The sequence below is a fragment of the Pygocentrus nattereri genome, chromosome 16 (assembly GCF_015220715.1).
Source record: "Pygocentrus nattereri isolate fPygNat1 chromosome 16, fPygNat1.pri, whole genome shotgun sequence".
In the NCBI taxonomy this organism is placed as follows: Eukaryota; Metazoa; Chordata; class Actinopteri; order Characiformes; family Serrasalmidae; genus Pygocentrus; species Pygocentrus nattereri.
The window spans coordinates 18,288,186-18,310,937 of record NC_051226.1 but is presented as its reverse complement, the minus strand read 5'-3'; the positions used below and the strand labels follow the sequence as shown (position 1 = coordinate 18,310,937).

At 37.6% G+C, this 22,752-nt stretch overlaps 3 protein-coding genes across 3 annotated transcripts; 2 read left to right on the top strand and 1 right to left on the bottom strand.

The window, feature by feature from the left end:
- Positions 1-409: 409 nt before the first annotated feature.
- asl (argininosuccinate lyase) lies at positions 410-8,525 on the top strand. The gene is made up of 16 exons (XM_017698629.2): positions 410-864; positions 1,041-1,235; positions 1,850-1,933; positions 2,194-2,250; positions 2,376-2,473; positions 4,196-4,273; positions 4,383-4,460; positions 4,547-4,599; positions 4,726-4,788; positions 4,884-4,998; positions 5,892-5,976; positions 6,338-6,397; positions 6,482-6,565; positions 7,631-7,711; positions 7,805-7,911; positions 8,024-8,525. Exons 1-16 carry the CDS (start codon positions 850-852, stop codon positions 8,166-8,168), a joined length of 1,398 nt encoding a protein of 465 aa, XP_017554118.1. The 5' UTR covers positions 410-849; the 3' UTR covers positions 8,169-8,525.
- On the bottom strand, positions 8,320-14,072 carry ca4c (carbonic anhydrase IV c). Its single transcript, XM_037545947.1, has 8 exons — positions 14,004-14,072; positions 12,763-12,810; positions 12,483-12,647; positions 11,775-11,920; positions 10,794-10,886; positions 9,885-9,951; positions 9,292-9,455; positions 8,320-9,125 (listed from the first exon to the last, which is right to left on the bottom strand). The coding sequence occupies exons 1-8, from the start codon at positions 14,053-14,055 to the stop codon at positions 8,949-8,951; spliced, it is 912 nt and encodes a 303-aa protein (XP_037401844.1). The 5' UTR covers positions 14,056-14,072; the 3' UTR covers positions 8,320-8,948.
- Positions 14,073-16,889: 2,817 nt separating this feature from the next.
- On the top strand, positions 16,890-22,384 carry tlcd1 (TLC domain containing 1). The gene is made up of 4 exons (XM_017698626.2): positions 16,890-17,132; positions 18,807-18,889; positions 20,274-20,356; positions 21,001-22,384. Exons 1-4 carry the CDS (start codon positions 16,927-16,929, stop codon positions 21,382-21,384), a joined length of 756 nt encoding a protein of 251 aa, XP_017554115.1. The 5' UTR covers positions 16,890-16,926; the 3' UTR covers positions 21,385-22,384.
- The last annotated feature ends 368 nt before the right edge of the window (positions 22,385-22,752 follow it).

Below are 22,752 nucleotides of genomic sequence, written 5' to 3'. Positions count from 1 at the left end.
AGAATGAAGCAAAATTACAGACTTAGATGTTTATTTTTCACCGACAATGGTGCCGGGTAGACACACGTCATCCATCTCATTGTAGCAGAGAATAAAAAGCGCTCATTTATTTTTATTTTTATTACAATTCATTACCTGATGTTGTTTCAGCCGCATATAGTGTATATATGTAATCAATTCTATGTATTTGAACCTTTTTAATTAAAGTAAAAAAACACCACGTTTAACAAAGATAAATGAACGGACCATTTAATAATTATTAATTAGACATAGCCATCGAATTAATATGTAGTTTTAATATTATGTGTTTGTTTAGGCCTCAGGCTCCGTTTCGGCGTGTCTGATTAGCCTATTGATTAGTTGAGTGAACGACTGCAGTGCGTGACTATCACTCACTTTTCGGTTTCTGATCATTTGCACAGCTGTGGACGGTTTAGCCTCGACATATGTACTGCAGAGGAGGTTTATGGCCGCCTGGAGCGGCGGTTTGGGTTAAATGGTTCGGATTGTTTTAAATGTTTTGGAGGGGTGGAGTGTTTTAGAGGGGAGGGATGTTTGGGATATTTTTGAACCCTACAGGCTGCAGCAGTTGCAGTACTGACTGAAAGCCGAATTTTCACTAACGTTACTAAATTTGCTCGTCGGATTCATCTTTATTAATCTTAACTCATTCTCCTGTATTTCTGTATCTGGTCTCCACGTGCTGCATGTCCTAGCTAGCTAGAGAACAAGTTCTGGTTCAAAATACTAAGACAGTTTGACATTTCGGAGCTAACGTTAACTGAAGCGCAGTAGCTTTTAGCTCCAGCTCCAGCTCCAGCAGAGACAGCGGAGTCCGAAGAGGGAACTATGGCAGGATCTGAGGTAAGACCGCTTGTGTTGTTCACAGATGTTTCTCTGCTTCCTTATCTCCATCTTACCCTTTATGAGCTGGTAGCCATGAGCTAAAATTGACAGCAGACGTAAAGCTAACCTAACGCGGAGTGGTCTTTTTCACTGTTTACGGTCTTTGTTACTGTTATGTGTTAAATGCTGAGTAGGGGAGCAAACTGTGGGGCGGCAGGTTCGTCGGGGCTACGGACCCTGTAATGGAGAAGTTCAACGCCTCCATCGCATATGATCAACGAATGTGGGATGAAGACATCAGGGGAAGCAAAGCCTACGTGATGGCACTGCAGAAAGCTGGCCTGGTCACTCAGGAGGAAATGGAACAGATTCATGGTGGCCTTGACAAGGTTAGCTAACTGTAAACACTATAACCTTAAGGTTTCTTCCGTGAAACCCAGCGGTTGTGGTCCAACAAGAATAGCAGCATTTGGGTGTGTGCTTGAGAGAGAGAGAGAGAGAGAGAGAGAGATTATGCAATAAAGAACAAGATCAGTTTGTCATTTCACTTCAAACATCACGTGCCTTTCTCACACTGTGTGCTGTTGCTCTGAAACTTTTTGTACTTTAACTAGAGTGAACTTGTTGCCTGTGCCATAGTCCATTTTCTCTTTCTCAGTAGAGCTTAATGTATCCCAGACAAAAGTATGCCCTGGCACCGTTCACAGCTGTACTTTCACATGGACACAATAGCAAACCCTCTGTCATGTGACACTACTGCTAGCAGGTGCCCATTGTACACCACACCTTGCCAAAAATGTGTCTGTTTTGGATCGCTGTTGTGTTGTCATGCTGACTCATAAAAAACTATCAGGCTTTATTTTTCCTAATTCCTGTTATTTGAGACCTCCTGATTGAGGTAATTAGAAAATTTCCTAAGGCCCACACATTGTCTTGTGTTGTTGGTGCTTGTTGTGTGGGAAGTTTAGAGATATGTTTATCTGTCTCTGTAATGTAAAATCAGGTTTTTGTTGAATGGTCCAGCGGTAAATTCCACATCAAGCCTGGCGATGAGGATGTTCACACAGCCAACGAGCGCAGACTAAAGGTAAGGCTCTATGCGCTGTGTTTCTCGATCAAACCATAATGACCGGGAACATTTCACAATGAGGCTTGGTTGTAGCATAAGGAAGACTGTGTTTAGCTTAAGCTGTGATTGTAGGTTTTGATAAATGAAAAAGAGTGCTAAAAGTTAATGGTGCAGCACACTGAAGTGCAGGTCATAGTTGACTTGTGCCAAGTATATAGCAGGCTTTATGAGAGAGGAACAAATCAAAGGCAAAGTTGGCACTCCGTCCTTTTTGCTAGGAGCTGATCGGAGAAGCAGCTGGAAAGCTTCATACTGGCAGGAGCAGGAATGATCAGGTGAGTCTCAATTTGAACATGTCAAAATTTAGAATTTAGACACTGTTAATAATATTTATAAAATACAAAGTGGGCTTTTTGTTTTATGTTTTTTTTAAAAATATGTTAATATGTTGCTTTAATAGGTTGTCACCGATATGAGGCTGTGGTTGCGGAATGGAATTGACACGCTGAAGGGAAATGCCATAGAACTTATAAATACAATGGTGGAAAGAGCAGCAGTGTAAGAATAAACAGATTTTGTTATGTAGCTCTCTTTAGAGACTGTATAGTTATTGTCAATTTCGTATGGCTGTTCATAATGCAATTAAAACATAGTTATACAGTTAACAGAATATATTAATAACACATCAGTAGATGCTTGATGTGATGTTGTTAGAGTTTGGCCTGTATTACTTTGGACTAAAACTTTTCACATTCATTGGGTCATGTTAATGCCTGGATTCATGCAGTTACCGAAGCTGGCCAGTCACCATTGTGATTGGTGAGGATCAAGGTGCAAAATACAGGGTTAATTAATCTCTTGGACCTGTTGAATTCTGGAGGGTCCTTGAAAATGAACTTACTATGATGTAATGCTGTCCGTTAGGAAAAAAATCTGAAAAAGGTCATTGTTTAACTGCTTTCTATACCGTCAGCGAGCTTCTGTCTTGGGTATTCTCAACTAACTAGAGATGCAGCACTGGTCTCCCTCAGGGTGGCACTATAGCACACTTCATAGCCTAGCAACTGAAATTGTGCCAGGATACCTTGCTACTGTATATTTCCCATAGCATATTTGTAGAGATTTCCCAAGAGATCGGTGGAGAGTGTGAATTTTTATTTATTCCTCAAGCTGAAGACAGCTGCATTAACAATCAAGAAAAGAGTATTTCCAAAAGAAGAATTGTTAAGCCTAACATTTTATTGCCATTGAAGTTAGCATTAGCTCCTCTATTTTGTTGTCATCAAAGCTAGCATCAGCACTGCTATGGTAATTAGTGAGTTTGCAGCCAGCCAGCATAGGAGCACTCTGAATACCTATGGGTATTTTGCACACTGGTCAGGATACTCACAGCACACAATAAAACATCTGGACTGGTTTACTGGACACAGTCTTGTCTTGCAACATCAGTATTGACTCTCCCTTAATAAACATTGTGGGTAGGACTCTTGGACATTGATTAAGCCTAGGTTTGGTCTAAATAGCTTTATCAATGGTGAATCACAATGTAAATTCTTTCTAGCTTTATTGTGGCTGTGCAGCCCTAACAGATACATATCATAAATTCATATTAGTCATGTAAAGGGGAATTCCACCAATCTTTCAAAATTTCTGCATTATTAAATAATTCAGAGATAAATGAAGTAGTTCAGAATGGTGTGATATGAAATGCTCCTCATAAAATATACTTAATTATCCAAATTAAAGTTTGAGTCCAAATAAAAAAGTATCCACCTGACAGCCATATTAAGCAGATATCTGAAGTGTTTAATGCCCCTCGAAGCTATAGACCAGAAAATTATTACATGAAATTGTTACAAATACCTGATGCCTAAAACATTATTTTGGGATAGTTTGGAGATAAGATTTTGGCTTAGAATTAAATAAATTAATGGCGTAGGGATACATGCCACGTCATAAATGAAACATTGTTAAAAGACAACATTAATAAAGACAACATTATTAAAATAGCTTATAAAACTCAGTAGACATGTTTAGATTTATGGCTGGTTTTGGATTGTTGGATAGTTGCAGACATTGTGACCCCTGGGTCTTATTATCACCACCACTGTAAAGAAATCAGGCTTGGTAAGTTTCTCTATACTGCACAATTTCACATCAAACTCTCAATGACTGAATTATCCAGAAACCTTGGAACATCAGTGGAATTCCACTTTAATATATGTTGCCACATTATTCCACCTATTCCACCTTCATTATTCTGCCTTCTTTTCCCATCAGAGAGATTGAAATCCTGTTTCCTGGATACACTCACATGCAGAGAGCTCAGCCAATCAGGTGGAGCCACTGGATCCTCAGGTAGACAAATCAGGAAAAAGAGAGGGTGATTTAGTCTAAGCTATTGAAACGTTTTCCGTGATATCCCTGATGGTAATTGACTTAGTGTTTATATTGTTTTTTGTTTCAGTCATGCAGTGGCTCTAAGCAGAGATGTGGAGCAGGTGGAAGAAATCAGGAGGCGTGTCAATGTTCTGCCTCTGGGAAGGTCACTACTAATTCTGACTGACTGGATATATAGATGAACATTTAATCTGAATGAATAGCATTTGTAATATATGTTTTTTTAAACAGTGGAGCCATTGCTGGGAACCCATTCAACATTGACAGGGAGCTTCTTAGAAAAGGTGATTAATTTTGTAATTCTGTTGCTTATTCAAATATTGTGTATTCCTGTATGATATAAATATTTTACACAGTAGCAGGAGACTTTGTAGGTAAATGTGCTGTCCTGTTTCTTATCTTCTTTGCAGAACTAGACTTTGATGGAATCAGCATCAACAGTATGGATGCCACTGGACAGAGAGATTTTGTTGGTATGCTTGTCAGTTAGTTTTCAAATTGGATTTCAACACAAAATGCACTCTGCTTTATTCATATGTCATTAATATGTATGTTGGTTTTGTGGCAGCTGAGTTCCTGTTCTGGGGATCAATGTGTCTGACACACCTCAGTAAGATGGCAGAAGATTTGATCCTGTACAGCACCAAGGAGTTCTCCTTCATCTCTCTGTCTGATGCATACAGGTACCTTTATCTGCTCTGAAATTTTGATTAAACTTTTAGTGCCATTTAATCATGTCTCCGATCTGACTCTTCTCCAATAATGATGTGATGTCTCAGTACTGTTGTCACATTTATTTTGATATAAAAAAATGACCTAACAAAGATGAAAGTAGGTTAGTAGTTTTGTGCTGTGTACCTTCTGTGTTGAGCAAGCAGAAATTTGAATAGGACTATACTTCACGCTTCAGTCACTCTTTGTTGTTGTTGTGATGAAGCATCAATAAAAAGCCCTTAGTGACAGAGTTCTGTTCTGCTCAGAAATACCACAGTGCACCAACAATAAAAGAAGCATTGTATTTCTTTTATATAGTGATAGAAAACATAGAATTGAAGTTTTCTGTGAGCTACTATGTGCTGATCCATTTTACTATGCCCAAAGTGGAGTCCTACTCTAGTGGGAGATCCTTGAGGTATAGTGGACAAAGTCAAAATCTCTGAATACACCACAGACAAGATCTTCTGTAAGATCTTGCATAAGATTTGGTTAAAATGGTAACACTCAGTGCCTAACAAAAGTGATGGTGAAAACCAACTGCAGAGAATCTTGCAACATTTAGTAAGATTATAAATAAACTTATATTATAAATAAACTTAGTTTATTTGATAAATTCAATTTTATCTATATTTTATGTATTGTTTTTAACAGTATGTTAAACTCAGCAATATGCCATATTTAAGTATGTTCTTTGTATGTGTTAACTTATTTTCACTTAGAAAATCAACAAAACTTGTAGTTTTATTGAGGGTAAATATGTAGGTTTCAACTTGCTCTTTTCTGATGTGTTTGTCGGCAGTAGTGTGCATAGAGAGCACTGTGCTAGTTAGATCTCTGCTTGTGTGTTTGGTGCAAGCAGCACAGGGAGCAGTCTGATGCCCCAGAAGAAAAACGCTGACAGCCTGGAGCTCATCCGCAGCAAAGCAGGACGAGTTTTCGGCAGAGTAAGACCCTCTTGAGCCTGATTCAGGAATAGCTCACAATAGCTCAAAATCTTCACAAAATTAAAAATTCTAGACTCATTGTTTATGTATGATTGTTTGTCAGACGAATGACCCTTGGCCAATGAGTTGCTAGTTGGTTGCTTATTTTTAATTAATTTTCTCATTTTCTTTGTTTCTGTCACTTTGACAGTTTATTGTCTGTCCCAGAAAAAGTTAAACACTGCATTTAATGAAATCATATTTTAGGCCTTCCATTACTCATTTGCTTCAAAATTATTTATTTGAATGTCCTTAGAGCAATAAATCTGACTTAAACCTTTTGATGAAGCTTCCTATATTAACCATTTAATTTTTGGTTCAGTGTGCAGGGTTTCTAATGACTCTCAAGGGCCTCCCCAGCACATACAACAAGGACCTACAGGTACACTGACAACAGTGAGAGAACAACTTGGCACTCTGATACTGTGTGAGGGAGTGTAATTGTCACTGTGTGCATGTTTTGTAGGAGGATAAAGAGGCCATGTTTGATGTCTATGATACAGTACATGCTGTACTGCAGGTGGCTACAGGTGTCATATCTACCCTGAAGGTGAGGTACTAATGCAGTCTAGTGCATTTGGGGGGAAAAACATTTTCCTTTCTCAAAGCAATACATTTTGCCCTTAAAATGCCCTGAAATACATCAAATGCTTAACGACTAGCCTAGTGTCAGGCATACCCTGCACACATTTTAAAAATCCTAACAGATCCTAATACACGGTCATGCACTCAATATCCGTCTTTAACAGAATTTCCTGTTAATTTATCATGAGGGCACACATACTACATAATAAAGGCAAAAAAGAGGTTACAACCAAAAGTACAACAAATAAAAAGATTAGGCTACAAAAAGCGCTGAAAATGCATAGACAAAAAGTGTTACAAAAACACAAACCGGGGATGAATTTCAGGTGATATCACAGTCAGAGCTGGAGAAATATTTCACTATAAACTGGCTGCTGCAGAGGAGTTGACTGAAAAAGCACGTCTTCTTACCTTTTTCCTCCTGTCTCCTAGCCCTCTCCTTGTCTGTTGCCTGAGTTTTTCCTTCTATTCATGACTTCATTGACCAATTCAAACTACAGGACTCATGACCATTTTGAATCAAACGTGTTTGAAAATATCGGATGGCCTCCGATCACTTAAGAGCTCAATTGGAGGCCTAAAGAATGAGCTCCTAAAAATCATGTAGTGTAAGTGAGAAATTACACTAAAGCAGAGAAATAAGGGGAATTAAATAGGAATTCCACTCATTTTTCAAAATGTCTGCATTATTCAGTTTTAACATGTAAAGAGTCATTCAGAGTGGTTTGGTGTGTAGTGTAATAACTTTCTGTGAAATAGCTTTTATAAGCATTAAACTCTAGGCATCTGGATCACCACCACACCAATTCTGACTAGTTAGGTTCCTCTCACATTTAAATCACTCTGAATGACTTTGTTTACATTGGTAACATGTCATATAAAATTATTTTTATAAGACCTTCTTATGTCATAGATCAGTAGGTTATAAAAAACTTTATAAGATTATTGAGAAAGTATAAATTTCCAAAAATTGCAGATTAAAATATGCATGTATTAAACTTTGGCATTAACTGTTTGTGCTCTAATGCAGGTAAATCAAAAACATATGGAGGCTGCTCTCAGTCCAGACATGCTGGCCACTGATTTGGCCTATTACCTTGTCAGAAAAGGAGTGAGTAAACAGTCTTTTCACATTTGGGCCATCATGAGAGTTTCATATTGGTTTATTAAACCTCATTAACCTGCTTGCTTGTCTTTGTTGTAGGTGCCATTCAGGGAAGCTCATAGCTGCTCAGGAAAAGCTGTCTATCAGGCTGAGTCTAAAAACGTCCCCCTGAATCAACTTACTGTGAAAGACCTCCATTCTGCCAGGTCAGCACATATCCACATACCAATAAACAGGTGCTTTTTGTGTGAATTAAATGCGGCCAGTTCTGCATAGATAAGTGTTATTAATAGAAGCTTTCTCTGTCATTTTTTGCAGTCCTCTGTTTGACAGTGACGTGTCCTCTGTATGGGACTACACCAGCAGTGTGGAGCAGTACAGCGCCCCTGGTGGAACTGCGAGAAGTAGTGTCACAGCACAGATAGAACACATGAGAGCCTGGCTGAAGGCACATCGAGAGTAACCTCTACTGTGTATATAGAGTGCAGTGGTACACACCTCTGTATACTGATCACAGTAGTACAAAATGGTGACTTTGCCATATATGACTTGATAAGAAACTGATGAGGCACCCTTTTTTTAAAAGTTTTCTTAATTCTTTTTTCTATACATTCCCAAAAGCTCTCAGATTCACTGCCCAAAATGGAGTAATTAAAATGAGAAATAAGAAAACATGAATTCAAACACCAAAAGAGAAACCTTTATTTTTTTAAGCAAACTTGCAGTATTGTAAACATAAAAAGAGATGGGATATATGTTACATATTGTTGCTGCCCAAAGCAAGTGCCTCTAAAATAAAAACTTTACAGGAGAAAAGAAATGTGTTCTTTACTTTCAAAGTAACTTAATGTAAAGATGTTTTATTTAAAGTGATTTTGGAGAATTCCATTCATCATGAAATTTTCACACAATGTGAGGGACAGCTGCCATGCTCAAAAAAACGAAAACAGAGAAAAAATTGAGATGCATATTTTTCTTTGGATGGTCACCATATTCTTCTTGACTGCCTAGTGTTAACACATGACAGTGTTAAGCACATTTTTGAGTATTTTTTACAGGAAACTGTAAACTAATGAGTTAATAGAGAATCTGGTACAAAGTACAAAAAGGACTATGTCAGATAGTGCTGCATATTAACAAGAAGTCAATAAACTATCAACTTCATGTGCTGAGAACATTTTTTTGCAAATTACTACCCAGGCCATTGCCTTTTGTAAACATAATACATTATGTAACTCTGTGTTCATACTAGTTCGAAAATATAGAGGAGGCACAGTACCAGAGTGACTGGACTTGAAAATACACAAGGACATGCCATGGATGTGTATATAATGCGGCCGTTTAGATTCTGCACCGGACGGAAGATGTCAATCATGGGCTTCCCAGTTGAGAATAACATCTGTTGGGTTACCAGTGCCAGCTGTGAAATAAAATGACAACAGGAAAGGGAAATGGAAATTAATTTAAGATATTTCTGATATTTCAGATTTACCACAAAACCTGTTTTCAGTTCATTTCACAAGTCTTATGACAGCTCATGAGCAGAGAGGCAAGCATTAATTTCCATTTAAAATAAAAAAAAAAACCTGTTGTTGGCTGATGGGAATGGACTGTTGGAAGACGGTCCAGATGATGGCCTCATTACAGCCTGGTATGGTCAAAGATCCTTCGTAACGGTAATAACTGGAAAAGTTCTCCAATGATGTCAACATGTCAGTCAGCTGGAATCCAGTCATCACACTGCTGTTCCCTTTGAGAATGAGATGATCATTTAAAATACTGTATAATTCTACTTTTAGAGGTACCTTTTTTATTCTGATTTGTGAGGGGTTATCTGGTCAGTAGTGTATTTTAGCATGTATGAACACCCTATATATCATTATAGTAAATACAAATAAACACAAAAACAATATCTTTTATCCTAAAAAAAGTTTATCCTTGAGATGATTTGATCATAGAGTTGGTTTCTCAATGTATGGATTCATTCAGTTCCATCTGTATAGACCTTATTTAGGCTAATGAAGTGTAACTTGTAAGCACTGATTAGCTGAACCAGGTACTGCATTGTAATGACAAATACTGGGCCTTTTTAATGGTTATGCTAACACATAAAATCACAATTTACTGTATTGATGTTTATTTGTATTTATTACGTATCATTTCAAATATCAAAACTCACCATTGTACTGAATTCTTCCTAAAGCCTCAATCACTTTATAGAATTGCCGATTTTCATGGGGAGACACCTGAAGGAAGGAATGAGAACACCACTGAGCCGCATGTCATGGCTTGAGCCGCATGCCATGGAGGTAATGGGCTGGAGCTCGTCATGAAATCAGACTAAATACTCACACAGCGAAGCAACTCAAGTTTAAATGTTGTAACAACATTGTATCAAAAGGTCATTAAGAAGTAGTTAGACTTTATTCCATAAAGAAGACATCTACATTTTCTCCACAGTAGCTGCAGTTTCCTGGATTTTCCCCACATTAGGATTTGGACTTGCTTTAAAGCGATAATTTAGTGAAAGTTTCCCACTCCAAATGTAGTCAGTCAGATAAAAATTCCCAAAGTTCACTTCTGTTGTTTTACACTGGAGCAATGATCCTAATGTAGCTAATGGAATGGAAGTAATGGAAGCTTATACTTCATAGATTAGCACACTGTGCAAACAGCAGACCTAAATCATCATACACTTGCCTCAAGCTATGTTGCGTTGATAAGTAATCTTAAATAGACTTGCTTATGTGGTTTCTGACACTGTACACTCTCAGAAAAAAACTAAGCTTTCCAGGTATAAGCGCTGTGACTGTGGTGGTATCTTTGAGGGTATCTTTAGGACCTTTTTTCCAACAGTGTATGACATACTGTTATCTATAAAAACTGAAAAAAATGGGGAAATGTGCAAAAAAAAAAAGTGCTTTCATTTTAAGGCATTCGATTCTTGGTGTTAGACTGGAATATGTAGCAGGACTATATTTTAAGACCTAAGGACTTCCACAGAAAGAATCTGTGTCCCAACTTTAAGTATATCTCATGAAAATATCAACAAAGTGTAAAAAGATCAGCCATCTCTGAAATGTGTTACCTCAAAGAAGAAGCCAAGAGCTGCTACCCCCACTGGGTCATTCATGGCTTCACTCAGAGTGTTGTACTGCTGTTTTATATGAACAATATGGACCTTTGAAAACAAAAACACAGCAAATAAACAATAAACAATTAATAAACAAACTAATAAATGAATACTGGAAGTTTGTGACTGAGTTCACTTTGCAACACTAGCTGTGCACTTTCTATTACTATTATTAAGTCAATGCTTAAGACATACTTCTATACATTAGTGGTTTGAACTACTTTTGGCATGTAAATGTTGTGGACTGGTCATTTCATGATGTATACCTCCTTGTATCTACACTCATCATCCATTTTATCAGGTCCACTTACCATATAGGCACACTTTGTAGTTCTACAATTACAGACGGTAGCCCATGCGTTTCTGTGCATACTTTCTTAGCCCCCTTTCACTCTGTTCTTTAGTGGTCAAGACCACCACAGAGCAGGTAGTATTTGGATTGTGAGGTATTCTCAATGCTACAATGACACTGATATGGTGGTGGTGTGTCTTAGTGTCTAATAGGGCTAATAAAGTGGACAGTAAGTGGACACAGTATTTACAAACTCCAGCTGCACTGTTGCGTCTGATCCACATACCACATCCTAATACCAGCGCGACACACTAACATAGCACCACCTCATCAGTGTCACGATCCACCACCCAAATAATACCTGTTCTGTGGTGGTCTTGTGGGGGTGCTCAATCTTTGAAAAATAGGGTAAAATGGGGGCTTACAAAGAGTAATAGACTACAGTCTGTAACTGTGGAACTACAAAGTGCACCTATACGATTAAGGGACTTGATTAAATGGACAAAGAGTGTAGACACAAAGATGAAGTGGTCAGTCGATGGAGATGTTCTGTATTGTATGTTCAGTTATATCTTTACTATGTACAGCACTGTGCGCAACAATGGTAACTGTTTATGTGCTTTCTGAATAAAATGGGAACTCACCTCCATTGGGTACTGCTCTCCATCCACAGTGTGCTCTGAGCCTGGCCCACAGTCTGACCCCCAGTGCAGGTGAAACTGAACAGCCTTGTAGGTGTCAGGAAGCCCTCCGCCACGGATCCGCATAGACGGCGGGAGAAAAAAGACAGCTGTGGGAGGACAAAATGTTACAAGCAAGGATTTGGACATCAAAACAATGCAATTCTTCTGCTACTTTTTGTGTTTCCCCAGATAAAGACAGTAAATAAGTTTTAAAAATCTGTAAATTTCTTTTCTGGGGATGGTAGGCAGCAATATCTAGGCAATGATTAGAGGGGGGTGCAAGAAGAAGCCATCCTTCTGGTAAAAAGAACTGGCTAAAATAAAACCCCATCCTTTTCGTTTATGCATATGAATGACCAAAGAAGTTTACTGTCAATATTTTATCCATATTTGAGACATCAACTTGCCTTTATATGACACGTAGAACATGATTGCAAAGCTTTGCTCTACCAATAAACATGGAACTGACTGAAATGGCTGAATCTGACAGAGTCAGATTAACCTGAATTTAACTACCAGGGCTGGTATGTGGGCCCACATTGCTATTTAAATGGACTTTAATTCACATTAGTTACTAAATCTTACTAGTTACTGAATAATAGATTTTGAGATTAATTTAAAAAAAATTCTGCAGTTTACAGTGTGAACTAAGTTGATGTACTGACTCACCAGCATATCCGATGTTTACCACAGTGATGTTCATTACTTCTGTGTAATTCTCAAAGATGATGGCAGTCAGACTGGGGTCATATTGGACCTTGCGTGTAACAATGTTAACAGGTGACTGAATCTGCCCTCCACACTCTGGAAAATCCCTGACCCACTGATTAGGCCCTAAAACAGTAGATACAGTGCATGTTTCAGCTGTTTTCATGAACAGGACAGGCGGTTATACATTAATAAACACTCTTTAATGGCTGGAAGTTGAAGCGTGGCTGGTTCAGCTTACCTTGGCATTTATCCTCACATGAGTACTGACTCTGATAGCACCACTGAGCTGGAACACAGAACGCAAGCTGATGACCCCGACATCAGCAACACACAGCTGGACTGACTAACTGACTTACTTACTTTCTTTCTTTCTTTCTTTTCTCTCTCCCTCCCTCTCTCTCCTTCTTTCTTCTTTCTTTTTCACTTCTCCCTCTCCACTCTCCTCTTTCTTCTATCTCCCTTCCTCTCTCTTTTTTCTCTCCTCTCTGACTTTCTCTTTGTCTCTGTCTCTCTCTCTCTCTCTCTCTCTCTCTCTGTCCAGAACCTGTTCAAGTCAAGGGTTGAAGTGAGTAATCATACTGGTGGTCATTAACTGAACTTTAAACCATGCTCTGTCTAATAAACAGGGTGTCATTTTTTCAGTGTTCTGAAAGCTTGATCCTGAAGCGTTATGCTTTAGACAAATATTGTATTTTCAATTAATAATTGACATAAGTACAAAAACAGACTATAGGAAATGCTATATTTCAATTATCAATAAGCATTCTTTACTTATTTTTTTTACTGTTTTGCCATAGGATGTAATAATGCTTTGAATTAAAGGGGTTAAACCACTAACTTATGGCCAATGTTAGGAATTTCTGTCGTCATCTGTTAGTTCTGATTTGATCTCATCTTATTTAGACAGAGAGATTAAGTCAGACAATACTTTCACAGTATGTACAATACATTCAGTTCAAAAGACAGTCAACAACAATAGACCCGCTAAACTGTATGACGCTAAAATCCATTGTGAACAGGAATCAAATTTTCAATGCGGCATAAATAATGGCTATCAGGTGTGGACAGGCTATTGAGCGTGTTCACAAAAATCCAGAGGTGATCATTATGTCCGACAATGGAGTCATTTATGAGACATTTTTCACACAGGTAAGACTCATATCACTTGACTCACATAAGAACTTATATAAGGATTAATGTGTATCAGAGAGAGTCATTCCGTGGTAAAAATATATAGATATCCATAATTATATGACAAATATGTTTAATTTTAAATTAATTTAACACTTTCTTTTTGTAAGGTTGATTTTGATGATTGTTTTGTTTATGTAAACAAGAGCAATGAAGGTGATACTTATAAGCAATCATAAAGCTTGATTTTTCTACTCACATAGTCCATCATTATTACAAAATTATCACAAAATAAATTAGAACATTTAGATTATTCAGAAAAAGAAATGTCTAAAAATGTAGTCTTACCAGAACAGATATATGGAGCAAAGAGAAGACAGAGGTGGAGAACTGAGCTCATGACTGCACAACTCACAAACCCACTGTGCCATGCTGGACACAGGTGCACCTATATGGACCTCAGAGAGAGAGAGAGAGAGAGAGAGAGAGAGAGAGAGTGAGAGAGAGAGAGAGAGAGAGAGAGAGAGAGAGAGAGAGAGAGAGTGAGAGAGTGAGAGAGTGAGAGAGAGAGAGAGAGAGAGAGAGAGAGAGAGTGAGAGAGAGAGAGAGAGAGAGAGAGAGAGAGAGTGAGAGAGTGAGAGAGTGAGAGAGAGAGAGAGAGAGAGAGAGAGAGAGAGAGAGAGAGAGAGAGAGAGAGAGAGAGAGAGAGAGTCCCCTCCAGAGTCAAGTGTACGATATCATGCTGCAGTATGATGAGGATTTCTGGAGAAGGTGAGTTAAACCAGGCAGATTTAAACAAGAACATCTGTATTTTTGTAGTGGAATGTTTTCCTATTAGACTTTAATATTTAGTTATTAACACTGATATCAAAATAAACATGTCCATTTCTGTATTCAGGATAAATTCAATCTAAAAAGTGAGTTTTTATCACTTAATTTAATGTATTATATCAGCCTTATGGTCACATAGCACTACAGAGGGGTCCGCAAGTCTGAGATCACTAGTGAAAATGTTTCTTTTTGCATTCTTTTTTACAATAATGTTTTGTGTTACAAATTATACTAACAGTGTATAAATGTGAGTGAAAGGTATAGTCTTGGAAATATTACATGAATTTCAGATTTTCTTTTACTGTTCATAACTGTTCATGATTTACTATTTAAAGTTCTAACACTTTCTGCTTTTATTTCAAAGTTTAATTTGGACCCCAGTGTACTTAACAAAGCAACAGACAATCCAAGTTACTTCATGAATTAAAGTATGCAGAATGCATATAAAAAAATAAAATAACATTAAGATGAATTAATTTTAAGTTATGTTAGATGTTCATGCCGTTTATTATGACACAAAAAACATTATTTACTTTGGATCAATAAGAACAAGTTCTCTAATGTTGCTCTAAAGTTCTATGTAGCTGTTGAATATGAATCAGCTATTATCAGTATGTTTGATGTTTAAGGTTATAAGGTATTTAGTAACCACCATTAACCGTTATAGAAGATATGATTGTATAATGTAATTATAATGTAGCTATAAGTGTGAGAAATGGCAATGGAGTCCTGCATACAGACCATTAGGGCTCAAAGTGTTAAAAAGTACTGCTTTCTTGTTGGAATTCACACAAACTACCTTTAAACTCTGAAACAGATTGAATGCAAGGTGAAAACATTAACCCTCAAAAAACTGAAGGTTCCTTATTAGTTCTTATCTTGGATAAACACTTTATTTTACTTTATGTGGCAGTTCTTAAAACTTAAAGGAAAAAGGGATTCGTCTATGACGGTGGAAAAGCTACACAGAGAGTGATAAATCTCTTAACAGACAATATGCCCGTTATCACACTTGAAGTGGATCATTTCACAGCAGTGGCCAGTGTTTTTTCTCTCTCTTTCGTAGTTAAACTCACTAGCCTTTTCTTTGTTATTTCATGCACACTGACGTACTTTCAGAGAATCACTTAAACAGCTCTGACATTTACACTACTGCTCAGTGCAGTTGCAGATATAGATATAAAACAGTTATAGTTTGTTATCAAATATAAAACTTTCAAATAATTAGTAGCACATTAGGAAACTTTAAACAGATAATAAGACATTTAAAATGTGCTGATTCTGAAATGACTGAGAAAGCAGTATAACACTGAGAATGAAGTTCTACTATAACTGCTATCCAGAATTCATCACGTTTGAGAAGTGATGATCAAATTCTGATAAAACTCCCTGTAAATATATCATTACAGTATATAAGTAACAGTGTATGTTAACTCCAAATCATTGAATATATAGTTTAAAATATCTAAAGCTAAGCTGTATAAGTTATTACTGTATATTGTGTAACTCAACACAGATTTTTAATATAACAAGTGAAGTTTTGAGCAGAATTAATCCTTAGCTTAACTCATAACTTGAGAAAAGCTCCTTCAGTTTACATTGCTTTTAGATGTAATTACGGAATTATAAGACTTAGGACGCATGGAAATTTAAGGGCTCAAGAATGTTTTAAGAGTTTCAACCCAAAATGCAGCACAATCATTTAAAAGAATTTTGGATATAATGACTGATGTAAATGTATAATGACTTTTGTAAAGAATAACAGAGGTATAATGGGAAACACGTTGTAATTTCTCTGATTAAGGCCCCAAATAATGTAGCACTGACTATTCTATGTGAAAAAGCCCACACTCAACGACATAAACAAAGTTCTTGAATAGTCTAGACGCTGGAACCTGAAGAATGGATCCACATACGGGTCCTAGCAGTTTATTAACTTCACACGTTCAAAAAATCTTGTATGACTTGATTGAGAAATGTTTTCAACCGCGAGCCCTTTCAGCCAATCACTGGTCAGCAAACAGGTACGGCAAGGAACGCCACACCTGTGGGGGAGAGAGAGAGAGAGAGAGAGAGAGAGAGAGAGAGAGAGAGAGAGAGAGAGAGAGAGAGAGAGAGAGAGAGAGAGAGAGAGAGAGAGAGAGAGAGAGAGAGAGAGAGAGAGAGAGAGAGAGAGAGAGAGAGACCCTTAGCGTGCCGGTGCAAGACTCGGTGAGGGAGTTCAGTTCAGACTGTCCTAGAAACTTCGAATGAACCGATTCACTTGTAATAGAAACTCAAACCGTATCTGTCTTATTAGGCTGAAATAAGGGAAAGAAAGGGGACAGAAACGAAGCAAAAGTGTAGTAATAAAAAGGAGTGAAAGAACGAGAGGGAGGGAGAGGGAGGGAGAGAGAGGGAGCGAGAGGAGGGGAGGTGAGTAACAGATAAACAGTGGAGGATGGACGGCTGGCTGAGCGAGGTCCAGGAGCGGCCGGCTCTGTACGTGTTCTGCAGTTCGATGGCCTTCAGGCTGATCCACAGACTGCTGCAGACCCTGCCCAGACCCAAAACAGTGGACGCTGATCCCAGGAAGAGCTGGAAGTGGAAGAACCTATCAGTGTCCCTCGTCCACTCCCTGCTGACCGGCGTCTGGGCCATCTTCTGGTGAGTGACATTATCCGACAGAACTTTATTGACTCCTGAAACTGGCTCATTATTTGGTCATTAAAGCATTAAAGCGAGGTAGTGAATTATTCAGTTACTGCTGTGAAACTGGTGCACTAAAAATAGCTTTGTATAGACTTTAATATGTCACACGTTTCCATTCAAACAAATACTCAGTTCACTTTTTCATTTTCGTGTCAGAACTTCATAATTGTTTGGTTCTGTTTTATATTACATTTTTATGTGTTTACATAGACAGACATTGAATAAACCCAAAGCAGCTGTACTTCATATTGTGTGAAGTTACATGATTGGACCAGCAAAAATGATCAATAATGATATCTCTTAACAGTAACTTGCATTTAAAGTTAAGAACATTTTAGCCTTCTCTTGTAAAGTTGTTGTGGTTCTAGTGTATGTAATGTTTATAGCTCAGAGAGTGAGGAACCTGCCAGGTCCTGAGAGTTTAAAGGGTTAAAATAACTGCTGTTATTTTAGACATCTACTGTGTCTCCGTCATGCACAGATTTCTGCTCTGGACTCTGTTATCACAACATCAAGTGAGTCAGTGACTTGATCACAACACACACAACAAACACACAGGAAAAGTCACCGTGATACAGCAGAACTTATTCCATACTTCCAACATTCCAACATTCATCCTATAAAAAGAGTAAGACAGTAAGAGTTCAGTGAAAGTCCTGTATGCTGAAGTCCATGTAAGTATCTGTGTTTTTGACTTAGTGAATAGATGAAGATTCATCTAAATACAGAAACCAGAAAAACTTGTCAGGCAGGCTTGAATCAGAAACGCACACATTCTGTGAGAAGAATCGTCTGAGGAAAAAGAAACACTTCAGTGTTTATTGAGATAATACTCCAACTGACACAATGTAATTTAATGTCACTCTTATCTCTGTATACACTGACCAGAGAGTTCAATAAATATATTACCTTGTTTCTGAGCCCAGTGTCTGTTTTACTGTGTCCCTTTACCAAATAGGTGCATTTTGTAGTTCCACAATTACAGACTGTAGTGCATCTGTTCCTCTGCATACTTTGTTAGTATTATTTGGGTGGTGGATCATTCTCAGCACTGCAGTGACACTGACATGGTGGAGGTGTGTTAATGTGTGTTGCACTGGTATGAGTGGATCAGACACAGCAGTGCTGTGGGATTGAGAATAGTCCACCATCCAAAAATAGCCAGCCAACAGCATACTGAGGAAGGAGTAGAGGATATACCTAAACTGTGCAGCAATGGGCTGAACTGTTGTCTCTGACTTTACATCTACATGGTGGACTAACAAGGTAGGAGTGTCTAACAGCCTGGGCAGTGAGAAGACACAGTGTTTAAAAAGCCCAGCAGCACTGCTGTGTCTGATCCACTTGTACTAGCACAACACACATTAACACACCATCACCATGTTAAAGGTGGCTAACAAAGAATACAGAAAAACAGATGGACTACAGTCTAATTATAGAACTGTAAAGTGGAGCTGATAAAATGACCATATATATATATATATATATATATATATATATATATATATATATATAGCAAAATACAAGACAAAAGTAGAATATTATGTAAAAGTACAAGTAAACATAGGATATTAAGATTATTTTTTGCTATTATTATTAAATTTCTTCTTCCTGCTGGTACATCCCCAGTGTACATCAGTATCCAATGATGGTGCATGAGATCCGCTTGTCCTTCACCCCACTTTCATATCTGCTCGTGATCGTTTCAACAGGTTAGTCATGTTTTCCTTTCTCTCCACTCAACACTGATACTCATCCTAAAAAGCAAACACAGTGCAAAGCTACTCATTGTGCTGATACAGTTCAGCACTGCAGCATGGAATGAAGCAGCTCATTCAGCTAAATTAAATAAGTTTAACAATAATCTCACATTTCAAAAGAGGTGAAACAGTGTGTTCCCACTTAAGTACAGACTTCACAGCTCTGCTTTGCCTTCTAGCACTGATGTCTAGATAGGAATGCTGGTCTAGAGCTTGGAAACTGTTTGCCTAGTGTTACCAAGGCTATAAGTGATTTTGAATAGCGTTTTTAGACAATGATTAACCTCCCTTGCTTTCTGACATGCCAAGCTATTTATTTATTAGGATTGTTCTGTTGATATTTGTTATTGTTGTCATTCTTGGTAACACAATATAATGAATACATGCACATTCCATGCAGAATTACATTATAGAACTATGAATTCTAAAAGCCTTTGTTTTTATCAATAAATCAGTATAAAAGAGAGTGATTTTTGTTTAAAAAGTGTTTTTTGACAGGAAAATGCAACAAAACTAAATATTTAGGCTGTGAAATTCACAATATTTATACTTGACAATGAAGCATTTTGTAAACATTGGAGATTTGGATGGTAGCAACAACCACCTTATATATACATTGTTCAAAACATAAGGAGACCTCTTGTGAATTACTTTAACAAAAGGCATCTCTTTGGTAACCACACTAAACAGTACAGGAGAACCGTCTTACCTGCTGAGCCTGTACTTGCTTTGTAGTCCTGAGGGAACAGAAAAACACACGGTTGATGTGTCTAAATTGAAATGTTTTAATCAAATCCTGATAGGGCTTATCTTTATTCCAGTTTTAAACAGAACTCTGCCAGGTAATGAAACATGGATTACCTGGTTTTCATTTCAATTGTCACACCCTCCCCAGCCTGTTTCTGCACACGTTTCTTTTGTTTTAAGGCCTTTACATGTATCATATGCGAAACCCTGGCTATGAAACTATGAACATGCAGCACCTCCACTGGCTGCTTGCATAAATATATTGAATGTGTTAAGTTACATTTAAGCCTGCTTTATGTTTTTTGAAACTGTCAAAAAGTGTTTCAACTGTTGTCACCCATCATATAATTTATTGGAGTTTATTTACAATAAAAAAAAAACATGTGCGAATGAAAATTTAAGGCCAAAATTCATTCAGGTTTTTTCCTACATGTAGCCATTGGCTGGAGTTCCATCATCCCCTTGACATCCATTCACTCTCATTTCACAGAACCACAGATACACTGTGAAAGTGTGATGTCACCTGCAAAATTACATTACAGACCATCTATAAATGATCAGAGAATTAACCTTGAACTTTCTTTGTCAGGGTACTTCATTCAGGATGCTGGGGACATCATCTTTAGTGGCTATGCCAGAGAATCGTGGGAGTTTCTGCTTCATCATGCTGTGGTAAATCATCCTTCCAGTCCAATCTGTTAGACTAGCTCCAAAAATGAGATGTATGTGAGTGCATTTTCACTGCGAGGAATAATTTTGCAAGGTTTTTAAAATTTAGTCTTGAAATATTAAGATTCTACTAATAAGCTACTGCTTCAGAAAAATCTTGCTAAGCCAAGGGAATTGTTTAAAAACTATTTAAACAGTAAGTGATTGAAATATATAAACATAATATAGACATAAATGCAGTAAAACATAACCAGATTTTTTTATTGACTTAATTTTTAGTCATTAATAGTAGCAGGCAATGTAAACACTGTTTACTCCCCTATCTGTACACTCCATATTGGTAAAAAAAAAAAACATCCCATTCTTAATTAATACATTTTTTATCCCAATAAAACCAAAATATCATATTTACCTAAGCACACATTCACGATGAAGGAGTGTTTTAGCCAAGCTAAATGCAGGGCAGCGAAGATACAGCAACAAAAGGAACCCGTTTAATTCTAATGGATAAAGAGTGGTTGGGAATTGGTGTCCAAAAATAATTTATGATATTTAAGATACATAACACAACACAAATATTATAAGGGGTGGTGGTGGGAGGGGGGGGGTACAATACTGTAAACTTACGTGAAATGTTTTCCTCACAGGTGATCGGGACTTTTGTGTATGCTGTGATTACGAGTCACTATGTGGCAGGGGCTGTGGTTGCCCTCTTCGTTGAAGTCAACAGCGTATTTCTGCATTCACGGCTGTTGCTTAAATTAGCTGGAGTGACCAAAGACTCGCACTTCTACTCCATAAATAAGGTGCTCAATGTTGCTACATATGTCAGCTTCCGCCTTGGAGCTCAGTTCTACCTCACCTGGTATATCATCTATAACTACTCTTCGCTTGACCATGCCCTGCTTTTCCTCATCTCTCTGATGCTCATGAACATCATGATCCTCATATATTTCTACCGTCTTCTTCGAGCCGACTTCTTCACAAAATACACTCACCAGAATGGTGTCCACAAGTTCGCCAAAGACTAGCAACCCATAAAACAGCGACTGTAATACTCGGCAGATACACAAGCTACACGGATTAACTTCATAATGGACTTTCGTTCATAAAGGTGACTCCTCGCCGGCTGTGGACAAACCACAACACAAGACCTGCGAATAAAATGGTGCTGACTTTTTATTAATGAACATAGTAAGGAACTGGATTCAATGCAGAAATTAGGCATTTTAAATGGAAAAGGCTCCATTTAAAACTACCATGTGATGGTAAATGATTTAAATTGTTTACTGTGTGTGTACAGTGCATATATTAAGAGGGCGAGTACACATGGAATTGTGCACCAACTGAATCCAGTGATCTTTATGCAAATGTCCAAGTGTGTGAAAAATGTCTGGTTACATTGAGTTTTTTTCCCCCCCTCCTTCTGTAAAGTTATCATTTTTGAAATACAAGGTTTTGTTCCACCAGCAACAAAACCTTCTAAAGCGAGGTTGGGAAATCACACATAATTCTCCAAGGCTAAAGACTAAAGCACTTCCACTTCATTGGCAGCACAGTGTAGGTCTGTGCTGCCCTCTATTGAAATAATCAGCATAACATTTAAATAAAATCAATTTGCAGGTAAGATATCAAAATTGAACACTGAAAAGTAATTCCATGTAATGAAAACTCATTTTAGGGGGTTTGTGTTAAAAGGGTGAGGCATCAAGACTACTTATATTGTTGCTTTAAAAAAATGTTTTGTATGTACACCAATTCTCATGTGATGACCACCTCCCGCTTTTAATAAAACGAAAAAGGCAGGGAGTGTTAACGGCAGTGCATACAGGTTTGCTACAAGGTTTTTCACCATCTTCAAGACTAACCGTCAAAGTATCATTTCAACATAGCATGAGATACATTTGAGCTTGTACCCTACTTAATTTCAAACGTATGTTTTGAACGTCCCACACTTGTATGCTTTTGGGACTGCAAGTCCTGCTTGATAAGTTCTGCGGTCCTCTAAACTCATCAGCGGTTAGTTTCTGACAAAAAAAAAAACTAAGCAGTTTATTTTAGGTTGGAGGTGAATTAATAGATGTTATTCTGGTCTTGGGAATAATCTTGCACTCTCAACTCCTCAAATAGTAAGAAATACAACATTTTCTGGATCTTAAACCATTTTACAAATTGATAATTTTCTGTTAAAAAAATAATAATAAATAAAAAGGCCTGCTTTCCTGGAGTAATGTGTGAAAGCTTTGTTGTATGCCAGACAGCCAATAATCACGTGTTTGGTTGATTCTGAGACCCAACTTCTCCACAGGCAGTTCACAAGTGTTATCAGGTATATTTCCACCCTTAAAATATTCTTTATAGTGCAGGCCATAGTAAAACTACAACTCCCTAAATGACAT